This window comes from Lissotriton helveticus, chromosome 8, assembly GCF_964261635.1.
Source record: "Lissotriton helveticus chromosome 8, aLisHel1.1, whole genome shotgun sequence".
Lineage (NCBI taxonomy): Eukaryota > Metazoa > Chordata > Amphibia > Caudata > Salamandridae > Lissotriton > Lissotriton helveticus.
In genome coordinates, this window is record NC_136069.1 from 300,663,214 (window position 1) to 300,681,331 (window position 18,118).

The 18,118-nt window shown below is 48.1% G+C and overlaps 1 protein-coding gene across 2 annotated transcripts in view; it reads right to left on the minus strand.

The window, feature by feature from the left end:
* CPAP (centrosome assembly and centriole elongation protein) overlaps positions 1-18,118 on the minus strand; it is a 442,941-nt gene that overhangs the window by 109,972 nt on the left and 314,851 nt on the right. For both annotated transcript variants that reach the window (XM_078657064.1, XM_078657065.1), the window contains exons 14-15: positions 1,366-1,506; positions 1,175-1,259 (exon numbers count right to left, since the gene is read on the minus strand). In XM_078657064.1, coding sequence (XP_078513190.1) covers positions 1,175-1,259; positions 1,366-1,506 — 226 coding nt within the window. The remainder of the gene's footprint in view (positions 1-1,174; positions 1,260-1,365; positions 1,507-18,118) is intronic.

Below are 18,118 nucleotides of genomic sequence, written 5' to 3' on the forward strand. Positions count from 1 at the left end.
CTGGGCTCCCTAAAGATGCATCTCTCTGGGTATTGTATATGCCTGCCTGTGTCTCATTCTGTACCTGCCTCATCTCAGGTCTTAGAGATTATCTTCTCAGAGGTACAGAAGCAAGCAAGGAAATCAACTCTATTAATATATCACTCAAAACTAATTTCAAGTTTTGTGTCTACAATTGATAACCCCAGAAAAGCTCTGTTTCCTTCTGTTTACGCTTTTTAGCGGTCATCCTAAGTTTATTATTGAAAAACACTTCTTACAGAAATAAACTCTCTTTTTAAAAAGACTTAGATTTTCAAGGGAAACATCCTCAATGAGAACCACTATAAATGGCCTTTATTTATTTTAAAAACTCCTTTTAATTATTATTTTTTTTTTTACAAACAGTAAATGAGATGCCAGATGTTTTTCTGATATTTCCCCAACAAACCGTTTTGATTCCCACAGAGCTCTTACCTCTATGAAAGACAACACCTTCCTTTTGGAAAAGGCGAAGATCTATTAATTTTTCATTTTCTTCACCAAGCTAGTGAGGTCACCAACTGGGTACACTTGAGACACTGGACGCCAGATTCCCTCACTTTGAGGGGAAACACTCTGAGAGAATTAGAGATTTTACAGAACACTCCAGTGTATTTCAGTCGTAGCTTTTAACATGAAGGGAAATAACAAAGTGCCTCTCCACTCATGGAGTAGGGCACAAGCAGGCCTCTACTGAAGTTTACCCATTCGCAATTTGACAGGACTCACAAACTTAGTCCATCCATTCATCTTATTATTCAAGAATAGTAAAAAAAAAAAAAAAAAAGATCACAGGCATTTAGGTCATTGTTATTTCAACTGTTGCAAGAAGGTTAACCAAATCAGGTCCTCAGGTATACATAGGAGCAAATATCAGAAATATAAATGTGGGATGGATTTGCATGGGCACAATTTTACTGAAGAATATGTTCCTTGTCCATTAGTTTGAGCCTTTTCAAACAATTTGCTATCATCCCGTTGATTAAAATATTCAGAAAGTCATAGCAAATTCAGAACACTAGACTAAATAGCATTAAACCAAATTTAGAAAGTGGCTTCATGTTACAGGATAAACTGTACATTAGTTGAAGTATAAAATATTAATTTCTTAGTTTAATTTGTATAGAAATAAAACAAATGGTATAATATTTACCTATTTGCCCATTGGAGAAGTGTAAGACTTCAAGCCCATCTGGATAAGTAGTATGGGTTGTCTGAGCATCAGAAAAGTAGTAAATCTGTTAAGAGGAAACATACAAGTGAGGTATAAACTAATGATGCTGTGCGATAGCATGAAAAAGATCTTCTGTATTTAGATGCGATTTGCTTCTATGTCATACCTACCACTGTCTGATCAGGCATCACTCGCTTGATATCGCCATTGAAAAATGTCACAGTCACGCTTGTTCCATCTGCGCTTGCTTCTTTCCGAGTTCCATTGGGAAAAAGAATAACATGGCAACCGTTTTTTAAAATCTTTTCTACCTAGAAAAGAAATGAAGGTGAAGAAAACGTTACTTGCTGTAATCCTGGTTCTGCATTGTAGGAATATTCACTGAAAGCATAAACGTAGAATAATTTCAGCCAGCATGCGTGGACTCTGGAACATGTCTGTCATATTCCGTGTAGGTAGACATTATCAAAACTGTTCAAGGCGGTGGACCAGACTCTGCTTTTTGGTGCCTGCGAACTACAGGGGAGTAGCTCCTCTACTACAAGGGGGACTGCAGGCAACTTTTAAAGTGCTGGCAGGCTACCAAAGGCTGTGGTAGATCTGCAGCTTGCAGGACGAGTCGCTCTGTTGCGAATGTCGAGAGAGTTACAAGCAGGCAGGGAGTCCCCCATTATCATCCCTTTTATGGTTTTGTTGAATCAAGCAAAAATACCATTTGTTTGTGGGTGATATGAGGTAGTGAACTTATAGGTCACTCCACATTCATTCCACGTGTGTTTCAGGTAGCCAGAGATGAAGATTGTACCTCTGTTTGAAACCAACAACTCAGGTAAAGATACCAATGGGGGCCCTAGCTACTACAGGACCATCAGTAATCCTCAGGGGTATTGCTTCAGGGTACCTTATAGCATGATCCACTACTACCAGCATGAATCTGTTTCCTGATGCAGTTGGAGGGTCAAGGGGACCAGCAATGTTAATCCCTACCCTTCCAAAGAGTACTCCAACCACTGGAAATTGAATTAAGGGAGCTTTTGGGTGGCCATCTGCTTTGCGACTGGCTTGGCAGGTGGCACAGGAGTTGCAAAACTCCTTACCATCTGGGACTAGTTTGGCCAGTAGACATGCCCGACTAGCCTACTCCATGTCTTGCTCTAACCAAGATGCCCAGCTAGGGGGATGCCATGTGCCAATGCAAGGAGAAACTCCCTATACTTCTGAGGCACTACCACTCTCCTGGTGGCATCAGGTATGGGGTCTCTCGCCTCAGTGTACAAACCCCTTCCTCTCAATAGGTCACATGGGAGCCACTGGCATCTTCCTTTTCCTGTGCAGCAGCATGCTGTCTCAAGCTTTCAAGTGTAGGATAGACCCTCTGCCCTTGGAACAACTCTTCGCTAGAGGGCCTAAGAACTCTGCCTGGCAAGGCCCAAGTTCCCGGGACTTAATACCCTCTAAGGCTGCTATGTCCTCTACCTGAGGAGAGGGACCTGAGCTTGTGGCTGTTCAGAAGTTGGTTTACCAGGCTTCTTACCTTTTCTCTTGGAGGGTTGGGTCACAGTTTCAGGCTCTAACACTTCTTTTTCACCCTGGGCATGGCACTGTGCTCTGGGTTTTACGCACACCCATTCAGGGATTCCCAGCATGGCTGCTTAGGACCCAAGCTTGACCTCAGCTCAAGAGGAGGAATCCAGATCGTTCCCTAACAGACTTTCGACAGGAATTTCAGAGGACAGCACCACCCGTTTCAGACCAGTAACCCCTCCCCACTCTAAGGACACTACAGCCATGGAATGAACCTTAGTACCATTATCAGCCTGTCCAGCCAGATAGTGTCCTGGAGATACCAGTTTTTCCAGTCACCATGATGTCACTTGCACCTGTATCTCCCAGTGCTTCCACTCTGATCCCATTTAAGTACTGCTGTTTGTATTTTTCTATATTAGAGGGCCAAAAAGCTAAGGTTGGAAGATCCCTCCCAGCCCCAGAGACTAGTGTAGCCTCTGTGTGCACTCTGATTTGCTCAGGGCACACCAAGGATCCCACCTGGAGACTTGCAACCCAGTGCTAGCTGGAGAAGTACTAGGGGATTCTTTTTGAGACAGGCAGAGTCTCGAGTTCGGTGTCCAGCATGTTTACAGTTGTCACCACACTATTTGGGGATCCCAATTGTTACCTTGGTACCCAGTCTTTAGCTGTGAAGAGTTTTGGGGCCCACCCTTCTGAGCAGTGTTTTTGGGGCCTTTAGAAGACTCTTTACTTTTATCCTTGTTCACTCTCTTTCCCTTGGGGAGGTTTAGTAACCCCTTTATTTTGCCCAACCCCACCAGTGGTAGTTTTGGTCACCCTGGTCTTGACACAGTGGTCTGCCTTCTTTCCCAATTCTTGGGGAGAAGTAGGACCTAGGGCCATGAAGAATTTTATTTTTTATAATTCTTTTTATTAACATAGCTCATAGTACCATACAATGATAGATAATATCCTCAAAGAATATCAGGGATTAGCATTATGTTTAACAAATTAAGACACAAGCGGGATGTCCAATTATTATAGTTATGCCCCCGACTCTCCCTCCAACCCTCTGTATTTCAACCAAGGCCCCCAAATTTCCTCCATTTCTTAATACAGCCCCATCTCCTGTATATAGTCTCTTCAGCCCGTTGGCACCAATCAATAGCCCGCCCCACTGTTCCCATTGCGAAGGTGCTTGTGACCCCCCCCCCCCTCCACTGGCAATGTTTCTTTTCGCTAACCCCGCTGCCAATGCTAGCCAGATCACCACATACCTGGACCAGTCAGTCAGTGTCATCTTTAATCATTAGCAACAGCCACTTTGGCTCCATCGGAACCGTGTCGCCCACTACAGCAGACATAGTATCCGTGACCCTGGTCCAGTAGGGAACAATCTCAGGGCACTCCCATAATATGTGGTAAAAGGAGCCCTCCCCTTGACAACCCCATCACGCAGAGGGACGACTGACTCCTGTCCCAAGCGTAGAGGTGTGTGCGAGGATAGTATATGCGGTGCAGGATCTTAAACTGCACCAACCAGACCCTTGAGCGGATTGCTATTTCACGCGGACTCTGTATGTTGTCTTGCCAGTTGTCGTCATCCAGGGTGCCGATGTCCCGGGCCAATGTCGCCCAAAGTGCCACCAAAGGGTCAGGCATATTGTTTATGAGCTTGCGGAAGATTGTGGATGTGGGCTTTTCTAGAATGGGGCCCAGGAGCAGTCTATCTTCCATGGGGGAGTATTCTGGGAGTGATGCGCCCCTGCGTATGTGTGAGCGTATGGCGTGTATAAGACGTATGTAGTGGTACTGTCGTGAGTCATGGAGGTCATATTCCTTCTAAGGATATGCAAAGGATGGTCCCTTTCCAAACGTCACCTAAATATTCAATGCCAATTAGCTTCCACCCCCTAAAACCGGTCAAGTGTGCCACCTCTCTCAGCTGATCTCCGAGCCATAGAGGGGTTCTGCCAGTCAGTGTGTCTGTCCACCCCAGGAACTTGTTTGCCTCTCTCCAGCTTTGAACAACAACCCTCGTGTGTGCAGGCCACTCCTTTTGCGATCTCCGATCGTAGAGAAGAGGCTCGCAGTTTCCCCCGGGCATGATCATCCTATCAACTGTATAAGCAGGTTCCGATCCGTCCGTGTACACCCAATCGCTGACTACTTGGAACTGCAAGACCCAATAATACAGTTTGACGTCTGGAAGTGCCAGACAGCCATCATATACCCCTCTGGTAAGCTCGTGTAGTGCTATCCTCTGGTTCCCACCATCTCACAGGAGCTTCCGTAACGCCTGTGATCTTCGTGTAAATACACCCAGAGGGACAGGATACAGTGTATTCTGCAGGATGTATAAGAGTCTTGGCAGCGCGAGCATCTTAAATAATGCAGCTCGGCCCATGAGGGAGAGAGGCAGTGATCGCCAGTGACTCACGTCAGCCCCATGGTGAGCCAGTTGGGGCCGAGGTTTCTATCAAAGAATTCCTCCTGGTCTCTCGTGACATAAATCCCCAAGTACTTCAAACCGTCATTCGCCACGGAGGAGGGACACCTAGTGGGGATCCGATGTGGAGGGCGGTCCATGAAGTATTGATGCAACTTTTCAGAAACACAGTTACTCAACAGATGTTCTTTCATAATAAAATTATACTGCCCTTCGTCGACTTGCACCCTGCTTTCTTTCAACCAGTCACCTAGTATCTTTACTTAAACATTTACAAAATCAGCCCAGGACGGACTCGAGGTTTCCCAAGTCCTTCCAAACTTAATTCTATACTCTTCAGGGGTGAACCAAAAGCCCACAATCAGGGTACCTTTCATGTGATCATAGGACTTTGTCTCATTCAGTGTCAAGAGTCTATAAATGAAATTACCAGAGAACAGCTCCCAAAGTAGAAAGCCCCACTATTTCTGGCTGAGACTCCTCATTCTACTGGCTCTCTCAAAAGCTGTAAGCCATTTGGTGATATCATCACCTTCTGTGTATTTAGGGACAATCCCTTTGGGGATTTTAGGGGCAAAGGTTTCCTCCGCGTCCCTAGATATTATGTTGCTGCCACCATTCATGGGTGCTAAACCTATATCAGCCATTTCCCTATGTATGGCCAGTGTCCTGTCCTCCGGGGCTATTCTGCGGGCCAATCTCTCCAAAGGATCTCCTGCTCAGTGAGATCTTCACTATACCTTGAGAGACATGAGCTATCTTCGGTAGAGGCAAGTGCTCTTAGCAAATTGGATCGGTTGATGGGTACAGGTACCACAACCTCTCTTTTGAGTGAAGGAGGCCCTAATTTATCCTCATTATCTCTCTCCCCTTCCTGATCTTCAGGGTTTGGGGTCTCATCCGTGGGATAGGCCAGCTCATACTCTGAAGAAGCGGAGGGTGGTCTATGAACCATCATCTCACCAGCACTGAATCAAACTACATCCAGTTCCCGGGTCTTCCATCACCTGAAAGTAGTGACAAGAGTGGGAACTTCGCAGGGCTTAACACTAATCTGGGTACATTTGTATCACGAACAGCCCGCCCTCCAGTTCCGCTTATTATAATGCCCCAGATTCTAGAATCTCCGCCACCAGAAAGCAGCATCCTGAGCTGGAACATTGCAGGTCTTAATTCCAAGATGAACTCGTTTGAATGGCATACATTTGTAGAGACACATGACGTATGGCTCTTTCAAGAAACCTGAACTGAAATACCCCAGTTTTGTGCTGGGTATCTGAATTTTTTTGTAGCCGCAGACAAGAAAGCAAAAGGAAGGGCTTCGGGTGGTTTAACTATTTGGGTTCACCAAGAGCGCGAGGCCAATATTCAGGTTCTGCCCCCCAAAAGCCAGAATATACAGGCAATCAGACTGACCACACATGATCATTTATCTATAGTGATATTTAACATCTACGTCAGGGGCACAAGCGGGAAAAGTTGGAGAGTTTTAGCGGCTCTCGAAGCCCTCCTTGATATGCAACCTGATCCTTCAAACGTGATAATAGCGGGGGATTTTAATACAACGTTTGAACCCCTCACCCTGGAAGATGGTCATTGGACAGAAATAGACAACAGCAAATGGGGTGTTCCACCGCTAGAGTTAAAGCCTATTAGGAAATTGACTGATGTGGTCATTCAATTAAATAATATTTGCATGGAGCAGGGCTTACAGGCTCTAAATGGGCGCACCAAATCAGATAGACAGGGAGCGAACACCTTTAACAATGGCTATTATGGGGGGAGGAGCTTGGCGGGCATCAGTGATGGCCGCGTGAGCACAGCGCTCTCCGGACCCCCGCCACTCCCGGCATGATATCCTGACCATATCCTGATTCTTTGCGAGGATTTGTGTAGAGGACACTGGGCTGATCTTCCTGGGACTTTTGGAATTTGATTTGGACCCGGGACGCCGAAGATACAACGGCTTGAACTTTCGGGATCCGCCCTTGAGGTGCGCCCGGGACTGGGTGCGGCGTTGTGGCCGTCTTGGAGTTGAACAACAGCGGCAGGGGGATTGGACTTGTGGGTCCCCCTCTTAAGTTTCGGTTTCGATTCTGCCTCTGACTGAGACATCTGGCAGAAGAGTCCGGCCTTTGCTGGGTCCGGCGCACGAGACGGCTGTCGGGCCTTTGGCTTGCTTATTCTCCTTCCAGGCTAGTTCACTCCTAGTGGTACCCTCGTCGCTGCCTTTTGGTCCCGACGCCCTACTTTCCTGCGGCCATTTCCATCGGGTCGAGTGAGTCTCCTGGTGACGCGGCCTCCGACATGGCGGGCAGGGGGGACCGAGAGACCCGAAAGACCAAGACGCCCCTGCGTGGGGGCCCGGTCCAGTCTAACGTTATGGACCGTTACACCCATACGAAGGGGTCCCCTGGAGCCGCCCTGCCTGGTCCAAGTGCGGTTGACCACATCGTGGACGCGTCAACGGAGCCGTCCCTGCAGGACATCATGGGCGCCATTTCTGGCATGAAGGAAACAATAGGCCAACAGTATGAAGCTCTGGCTCACAAAATCGACACCGTGGCCATTGAAGTGAACTTGATTCGGGCCGACCTATCTAAAACCAATGAGAAGGTGAAGTCATTGGATCTCAAGTCATCCAGCCTCACGGCAGACGTCTCGGAGATACAGACGGAGATTGGCAATCTCCGTAGGGTGAACGATTTCATGACCCGGCGCTTGGAGGACTTTGAGAACAGGGCACGTCGCTGTGATGTGCGTGTGGTCGGCGTTCCGGAGAATCCAGACCCGCACTCTGTTGATCTCCTGGTCGAGGACCTGATCCAGAACTACCTCTCTCCGTCTGGGTTGAGTAAATTTTTCGCAGTGGAACGTGCCCATCGTGTTCCGGGAGGCCAGGGTAAGCCGGGCGCCCCGCCGAGGCCTATTGTTGCAAAACTCTTCCACTATAGAGATCGGGACGCTATCCTGCAGGCATCGCGCGTGAAGGGCCCGGTGGCCTTTGAGAATGCCACGGTGAACTTTTACCCGGACTTTTCTCAACAGGTTCAGAAACAGCGTATGGGTTTCCGTGGAGTCAAGAAGCGCCTCCGAGACATGGGATTGCGATATGCTATGCTTTTTCCGACCAGGCTGCGAGTTGAGTACAATGACCGAACCTTTTTCTTTGATCGGCCTGATTCAGTGAATGACTGGTTGGACTCTCTGCCGGACCGACCTTCTGTGACTGAGCCCGCCGACCACCCGGGTGGTGCTGAGGGTGGTGCAGAGAGCTGAACTATTTGTCTATGCCCGGGTCTTCGTGTAGAATAACTTCTTCTGGGATTTTATGCCTAAGTGCCTCTACTGTCTGTGTGTTCTCCTCGTTAGTTGTCTTGATCGGGGTGGCGGGTGGGTCAGGGCCTTTCCTCCTCCGGGGTCTTTTTGTAGAATGGGGGTTCTTGGGCGACAGGCACACTGCATGTTGGGGTGGCTTTTTAGCTTCTTGCAGGGGCGCAGGGTGGGGGGTGTTTCCTTGATTGTTGGGGGGTGGGTGGAAGGGATGTTTGATGTTTGTGTTTTGTTTTATCAAGGCGATTCTATCTTGCTAATGATGTTTTTGATGTCATGCTCATTGAGGGGGGGTTTCGGCGTTGCTGTGTGGGATGGGGGGTAGCGGGTTGAGGTTTATTTCGTGGAATGTCAATGGTCTGGGGGATCGTATTAAGCGAGGTGTGGTGTTGCGATGTCTACGACGTTTGTCTCCAGATATTGTTTTTCTACAGGAGACTCATTTGGTGGGCAATACATGTCGTGCAATGAATAGGTGGGGCTATCGCCTCGCCGCACATTCGGGGTTTACCACGGGTTCCAGGGGGGTGGGTATCCTTGTTCGGGCTTCCCTCCCCCTGGCTATTGATGATGTGATCCTTGATGATCGGGGGCGTTACGCCGTCCTCGTGGGACGCTATGAGGGTCGGACCCTTTCCTTGTTTGCCGTCTATGTGCCCCCCGGTCTACAGACCTCTACTTTCTCCGATTTGGGCCGGGTGTTGTTGAACCTCCCTGATAGTACTCTTTTTATAGCGGGGGACTTTAATTCAGTGTTCTCCGGTCTACACGATCGTCACCCCCCTAGGGATACTCCTTCGGCCCAACAGTGGCTGGGTGGGTTTCTGGATACGTTTGGCTTGGTGGATTGTTGGAGGCTTATGCATCCTACTCAGCTTCAATACACTTTTCATTCTGGGGCCCATGGGAGTTTGTCTAGACTGGATTATTTCCTGATGCCTGCGGCGCAGTCGCCGGCGGTTCGCGAGATTAGACACCTCCCCCGGGGCATCTCTGATCATTCACCGCTCTGGCTTTGTTTTGAGGTGGGGGTGGAGGCGGCGGGCCGTGTGGCTCCTATTAACCCATGGTACCTCACCTCCCCCGAGACCCGCGGTCTCTTGATTAAGTCTTTGGACAATTATTTCCTAGACAACAAGGGGTCCGTCTCATCGGCGGTATCCCTGTGGGAGGCCTTTAAGACAGTGATTCGCGGGCAGGCCCTTTCCCTTATTGCTGAATCTAAAAAGGCGAGGAATCGGGAGGTGGTGGACCTTGAGAGGGAGATTGCAGAGATAGAGGCTGACCTGGAGTCGAATGTCACACCTGGTAAACTCCACGCCCTGGGTCTGAAACAATTTGCCTATAGGTCTTTGGTTACAGATGCGGCTAAATTGATGTTTCGGGAGCAACAGGGTCGTTTGTATGATGTGGGGGACAAAGCGGGTAAATTGCTGGCATGGCTGGATAAGAAGGAGAGGGCGAATCGTGTGGTGCCTGTGATTCAGACTTTGAATGGTGTGAGAGTGACTGACCCGGTTGGAATAGTTGAATGTTTTGCGGACTATTTTCGTGTGGTTTATTCCCCTGTGTCTGCACGGGATGTTGATGACTCTCGCCTTTTGTTGCGTGATATAGCTCTGCCCAGTGTTTCCGATTTAGACCGAGTTTCTTTGGAGTCCCCTTTCACTACGGACGAGATAGCGACGGCTATTCGCTCACTCCGTTCGGGCAAAGCTTTGGGCCCGAATGGATTGCCTATTGAATTGTACAAGCTAAGTCCTGATAAGCTGGCGCCCTATCTTCGCACTATGTTTTTGGAATCCCGGGAGCGGGGTATTCTCCCATATGATCAGCGTCTGGCTACGATTGTTGTTATTCCCAAAGAAGGTAAACCTCGGGACCTTTGTTCGTCTTATAGGCCCATTTCCCTGTTGAATGTTGAACCCAAGGTTCTGGCTAAGCTTCTGGCTACCCGCCTCTTGACGGTCATTGGTGGCTTGGTTCATCCGGATCAATCCGGATTTATCCCGCATCGCAACACGGCTCTTAACCTACGTCGTCTCCACGGAGCTGTTGCGAGGGCGGGGCTTCTGACGGAGCCGGCCATTTTGGCTTCGTTGGACGCCTCGATGGCCTTTGATACGGTGGAGTGGCCCTATCTTTGGGCAGCTCTTGAGAAATTTGGTTTCGGACCTGAGTTTATTGCTTGGGTGAAGTTGTTATACGCCGAACCCTTGGCACAGGTGGTGGTAAATGGTCGGGTTTCTGTCCCCTTCTGCCTTGGTAGAGGGACCCGTCAGGGATGCCCCTTGTCTCCGTTGCTTTTCGCGCTCGCCCTGGAACCGTTAGCTGCGTGGCTTCGATGGGAACCTTCACTCAAAGGGATCCGTTGGTCACCGGATTTTGAAGACCGCATCTCGCTTTACGCGGATGACATTCTTCTGTATCTTACTTCCCCGCGTAAATCTTTAAATGTATTATTTGACGTTCTTACTTCGTTTGGTGCTAACTCAGGTCTGGTTATTAATTGGGCTAAGTCTTGTGTGTATGTTCTTTCAGGTGTGTTGCCCCCCTTGCCAGACAGATTTCCTATCCAGGTTGTCCAATCTGGCTTCAAGTATTTGGGGATCTTTATTTCACTGGACTCTTCACTCCGGTTCGAGCGTAATCTCCTCCCCCCCGCTTCTTAGACTGCGACTGGACGTGGCCCGCTGGCGTAAGCTACCCCTGTCTCCTCTGGGCAGGGCTGCCCTTTTTAAAATTATGTCTTTGCCACGATTCCTATACGCACTTCAAAACTCTTTTGACGACGTTCCCGCTACCTATTTCCGAGAGATCGAGAGTCTTCAAAGACAACTGATCTGGGACGGGCGTCCACGTATTGCCCTGGCGAAACTTACCATCCCTTGGTACGACGGGGGCATGGCGCTCCCCGATATCAAGAGATATTATTGGGCCACCCAGCTGTCTGCCATTAACCACGCAATGTATTCCCCGGGTCGCGATCCGGCCTTTGAGATGGATAAACTCCAGCTGCCGGGAGGGGATTTTAATAGAGCGCTTTATTCCAGATCGGCCGGGCGCCATCTTACGGGCCCGTCCAGGATCGCAGTCAATGTGTGGCGCGCCGCGAATGTGAGTTTGGGATGGGAGAATCGACTGACAATGGCGACTCCGCTTTATGCTTCCGAACGTTTGGGATGTCTCTGGTCCTCTAAGGGCTTTGACCGCTGGGATATGATTGGGATATGTAAAGTGGGTGATGTCTGTGTGAAGGGTGGAGTGAAGTCTTTCCAGGCCCTTAAGGCCGAGTATGACTTGAGTGACAGAGAGTTTTTTCGGTATCTGCAGGTCCGGCATGCCCTGGCCTCAGTTCTGACTCCTGATGTGCCACTGCCCGAGTCCTCCCCCCTTGAGGACCGCATTCTGGATGGACACCTGCCCGATAGCACTATCTCCCTGATTTACAAAAAACTGATTAATAATCGCGCTGACTTACTGGTCCGACTTAGGGAGGTTTGGGTCGGGGACGGGTTGGACTTAGATGACGAGGATTGGCAGTCGGCACTCTTCTCCGAAAGAGGTCGCCATCCCAGCCCGTCTTCGCTTGGTTCAACTTAAGATCCTCCACCGGGTGTATGTAACTGGTCCGCGTCTGGTAGCAATGGGTTTTTCCCCGGATGGTTTATGCAAACGTGGTTGTGGGATGAGTGCTACATTTCTGCATATTCTTTGGGAGTGCCCAGTGGTGGCAGCCTATTGGACTGATGTGCTTGCGGTGATGACTGCTGTGACTGGTATTGCCCTGCGGCCCGACGATGCCTGTTGAATGTGTGGGAACCCACCGACTGTTCTGTGGCTCAGACCCGATGGGCGACCTTGGGATACATGGTCGCGAAACGGGACATTGCGCAACTCTGGGGCGCTTCCAGACCTCCCGAGGTCTCGGTGTGGGAAGATAACATGGACTGGTCCATGTTTCGAGAGAAGACCGTCTATGTGGCTAGGGGCAGACCCAGGGCGTGGACGAAGATTTGGAGTCAGTGGAACGAATATCGTGGTGACATCTGTACCCCTCCCTTGGTTGACACTCCCGATGTTACCCTATCTCCCTAGGCTGGCGTTCCCGAAATTTTCATATTGTTCTAAGATTTTCCTGTCCTCCCCGCTGTCCCCCCCCCCCCGGCCTTGCCGAGTCCCATTGACTGTGCTTTCGTCTTCCTGATTAGTGGCTTTCCCCTCCGCCTTCTGGGCTGACTTTGATTATTGTGCATTCGCCTTGTTTAGAGTTAGTTGTTTCTATGTCTGAAAAAACAAAAATTTTGTATGTCCTGTCCTATGGTTTGAGCAATACTTGATATCTGATTTGTGCCTGGCCACGGAAGTGTTCGTTTGCTTCTTATGTTGTGCGTTGCTATTAGCGGCCAGCCCGTGTGGTTGTAGGCCCATCTTTGTACTTTTTATTTTAATTGCTCAATAAATTAAAAAAGAAAAAAAAAAAAAAAAAACAATGGCTATTATGGCAGTAGAATAGATTATGTCCTGGTAAGCCAGGGTCTATGGCACCATGTGGTGGACATGAAGGTCACTGACAGGCTAGAAAGCGACCACAACCCACTGTGCGGAATCCTGCCCTTGAATTGTCAAGTGTCGGATCCACACTCTAGGAATAGGCACCACTTAGGTGAGGTTGTTCCAACTAGAGGCTTAAGTGGGTAAAGATAATAGAGTCGCCAGCCTTACTAGATAATATTGCTCAGAGTATGGATCACGCCACTAAAGAACTAGAGGCCTGTGTTCAGCAAAAAAGAGAGATCTAGCCAATATAACAAGTATATATATATACCACATTTTTAAAATCTTTACGCTCCTACTTTTCTAAGCGGGGAAAAAATCCTAAAGTATCTGTCCCGAAAGAGGGGTGCTGGTATAATGTTGACTGTCGGCAGGTGCGCCTGGCCCTAGGGAAAGCCATCAAAGGGGGTGACCCAATAAAGGCTCGTGAAGTGAGGTCACTTTACAAGTGTGCTCAGTCAAAAGCCAAGAAATCTTGGGATTATAAAAGATGGCAGGAATTAAGAGACAAACCCTGAGCACGTCGAAGGCGTCCTGGCGCGTAGGTATAATTAAACAATGATGAATTGGGAAATCCGTAAATCAAGTAATTATTTTTTTTATTTTCAAAAGTTCTCATGAGGGATCATCATCATATTTCAGCATATGATTAGTCAATCAGTATATGCATCAATCATTCAAAGTTCGAACTGATTAAACATTCACAGAAAGTGAGCACTGTCCCCTATGCATTTCGTGCATGGCACTTCGTCAGGGGGAATCCGCTCAAGACATCTGTTAGTGGGTGCTCGTCCATTAGGGACGACTGTGCCATGAATAACCCAAAACAATTCTGGCACGTTCACAAATGGTCCACCGGGGGGGAGACAGGCTGAGCGCCCCCAAAACCATGTCTCTCAATCTGACTGGGTAAACTACTTTAAGCCCCAATATGCTTCAACCCTACACAATGGTGAAGACGTAATCATAAGTGTGTTGTACTCGAAGGAAACATTCACTAAGGCTGAAGTAGAGTCCGTACTGAAATCAATGTTGGCCGGAAAGGCACCAGGGCCTGATGGCATTCCAGGCGACGTCTTTCTTTATGATAAAACCCGATGGTGGAGATACATTTTTTTGTTATCGAATGCCATCGCACAAGGCGCCCCGATACCAGACTCTTGGAATGTGGTTCTGAAATTCTGGACCCTACTGTTGTCCCGGTATCGAGGTCCGATACCCGTGTCCCGAAACATCAACGTACCGTGACGAATTTGGTGTCGACGAACCGATAATGATTAGGACATCATTCCCATGCATTTGCGTCATGATCGAGGCATGCTAACACCCCTGAATCGTAGTTTCCGTCCCGACCCCTCAGACTCCATTTTGTAAACGGTATCCATCTTGTGTCTTGCCCTCATGATAAGTCAATTAAAGGTCGAGCTTGATCTAAAAGGACACGTCCACCTTCCCTGATCCCCCCCCCCTGACCTGTCCCAACTGACTCCCTTGCCTCCAGCCAAACCTGTTTGGGCAGCTCCTCGCCCAGTGGCCTAATACGATAGCATCAATGCATAACATGCCCCAAACCATTCACTACATCCAGATCATGTTTTCTACACACACGCCTGTCCGCGTGTATAGCCATGTCGTAAACTCAAGAATTCTTGCTTGCAGCTATTATTTTTGTATATAAGGAGAAGGCTGGTTCTGTAAAAACGAACAGTCTCCTGAGAACACATGACCCGTGTTTGTCGTGCTTCTAGGACACCTGTTACTTGGTAGCTGCCAATAAAACTTGATCTCTGACTCGACTAGAAGACTCAGTGTTTCTGTGGTCCGGAACAAGGGAGAACTCAGGTCTTCGGGTGTTATCCCCTGGCACCAAACAAGTTCCTAAAAACCCGTTACCTCAGTTGGCGCCCAACTCGGGGCGGTATCAAGCGGCGACGGTCCAAGCCAGATGTTCGTGAGGAGCTTCGTGTGAAAATTCCAGAGGACAGCCAGCCACTTCAGCGACCCCTGTATGTCGACGTGGTTCCGAAGGTCTTTGCTGCGAGGTTCCCCGTGTCCCGACGGCTACGAAGGACTGCTGCCCTGACTATCGCCTTGTTTTGGACCCAGTGATCCTTGGTAGAGCGAAACGATAGACGAGTCTTCTAGCGACGTCACCGATCTTCAAATACTTCAGTTAAGTATAAGTGGAGCGTCTCCCAGTCCTTAGTTTGTCCTTAGTTTTTGGTATCCTTGAGATACGCTTTGATTTGGTACTTGCAAGCCCCAAAGCCGAAGGACTTGTGTATTCACGAGAAATATCGTAACAGATAATCCTTTGAAGTTTGAAGCTAGACTAGTGAGCAAAGATGCCTGGTTTTAGCAGACTTGGAAACTTGTTTTGTCTTGGTTATAGTAAGGACTCCCGATTAGAGGATTCCTGTCCGGTTCCTCCGATTGGAACTCCAACATATGAGCTCTATGTAAAACACGGCGTAGGTCCTATAACATATAATGAAGTGTAGATAAAATACACCCGCAAGGATGGTGTTTTAAAATGGCCCCAATATGGTAGTTTCGACTCAGAAATATTAGATAACCTAGAGGTCAAATTATTCAAGAGAAAAGCCCGGCCGGCGATGTTTGACTCTTTCCGCTTATGGCGCAAAGAAGCCAAACAGAAAGAAATAAAATTAGCAAAAAGGAATAAAAGAGGTATGTCAATGGTGCAAGCTGCCGTTGCATACAGGGATAACGAGGAAGAGCAGGAAAACGAACAAATACTTAGGAGCAAGAAACTAGCAGTAGATAAATGCTACCCGATGTTACCAAATAAGGGACAAGGTCAAGAGGAGAGATCCGAGAAAGATCCATTAATGTCCCACTTATTAAGCTCACCTCCACCGTATGCGTTAGACGCTACTACAACGCCAAAGCATTTTACTATACCGCGCCCCGGCGCACGTAACCCAGCTCTTGCACGAACGCCAGCTCCTCTTCAGCTGGTTTCTACTTCTCCGGCGCAGCCTTCTCAAGGGCCGCCATCTTTGCTACATACTCCATCTACTTCTACGACTTTGCCTACAGCTCCAGCTATTGTCTATGATACTACGTCTGCTCCTACTTCAACTTCCTCTGCTATTGCCTCTACTTCTTCTTTGCCTCAGCCTGTTTTTTCCGAGGCACTTACTCCTCCGCAAGGTTCTCCTTCTATTAGACAAAGAGTGACAGGTACCGTCACTAGTCTATTTTCACCTTTCTTTGGGTCGCCTAAAACAACGCCTAAAACAGAACATAGACAGTCCCGTAGTGAACTGCCTGATTACGAGGAAAGAAAAGTGCTGAATGAACTAGCACGCCAATGGATTATGGATACTGTTAGATATGATGTTCAGTCTGTTATGGAAGTTTTCCGTCAATGGAATGCACCCACTCAGAGATACGTATTCGAAGAGATGTGTGTATATCTGGGCGAAGATTTGGAGACGAATGATCCCAAATACACAATGAACGAACTATGGCGTACACGCTTTAAGTTCCATGAAGGTATGATTACAGGCGCAGATGTTGAGAAAGCGATAGAGTTGTTGTTCTCTTATAGGAGTAAGGGAAACGTCTCTAGATCATGTCACGAAGACGATGCACCAGGTGGGAAAAGAGCGAGACAGTACCCCATGAGAGAGGTTCCTCCGGTTTGGAGGGAAGGTGATGCGAATGCGAATCCACCAATTCTGCCCCATTTCCAGCGTGTATGGGTACATGTCCCCTGGAAAAGATCCGAAGTCTTAGCACTTAAGCAGACACTGCCTGATCCTCGTAAAAACCCGACTGGGTATTATAAGGAGTTATCGCAAACTGCAAGCTCATGTATAATGAATTTAGCAGATATAGACATGTTGTTTGGGAACGTTGTTCCACATCCTTTATGGAGCAAAATACGTCATACGAACCATGACCAAGAACTAGGTGACTCATGGGCGAACATTGCCGCTATAGATGCTAGACAAATAGGTGGTTCTAAACCTGAGCCGTTAATAGCTGAACTTCCCGGTAGAATTATCGCGTACATGAAAACTATAATGCCTGAAGTACGCGTAAACTGGGACAAGCTATCTGCGTGCAAGCAGAAGAAAGATGAGAATGTGTCTGACTTTTTCACAAGATTTGAGGAGACTTTCACCGATCATAGTGGTCAGGATATGGCTACCGAGGGTGGTCAAAGATTGTTTGTAGACAAATTCGTACATAATTTAATCCCTGAACTGTGTAATAAACTGAAAGATTCAGAGAGTGCTTGGGCTGTTTCTACGTCAGCGCAAATTTTAGCTACAGCCCAGTACTATGAAAATAGGCGCAAAGACGAGCTAGATAAAGTCGACAAAAAGACAAAAGATTTAAAAACTAAAGTTCTTCTCCAGCAAGCCTATCCGCCTCGTACGGCTAGTCAGCCCAATTATCAACCACAACAGCAGTATTCGAGAAACGCGCAAGGAAACGAGTTTTCCCATCAGCGTATTGCTTATGGCCCGAATCAATGTGCGTATTGCAAAGAAGAGGGTCACTTTAAAGGTAATTGTCCGGCTCTTGCGCGACGTTTGAGCGGTGCTTCAGCTGTAAGGGGAAGAGGTGTTCAACATGCCCCTAGAGGTAGGGGCCGTGGAAATTTCACCCAGAATACAACTTCTTTTCCGCCTCAGAATTCGATGAACAGCTTTGACCAACAGAATAATGAATCGTCTAGGTCAGCTCAGTACTATGCTGACGACTATTACACCGAACACGAAAATGAGGGTAACGATTGCTAGGACAGCCATGGACAAAGAGAGGGAGTTGTTTCAGTTCCAGTAGATCAGAATGGACCTTATGTCAAGGTAATTACCTCAGGAGTGTCAGAGCCATTTCTGCTGGATACTGGTGCTACAAAAAGTTCTATCATGCACTCAAAACTTCCTGGCGCACCTTTGTCTGGCGAAATGAATGTCTCATTAGGTTTCTCTGGCGCCCCTGTTAGAAACCCGATCTCTAGTCCTATATCTCTTTCGATTGGCCCATGCGAATTAGAAGCACCCCTCATTCTTACAACAGGTTGCAGTGAAAAT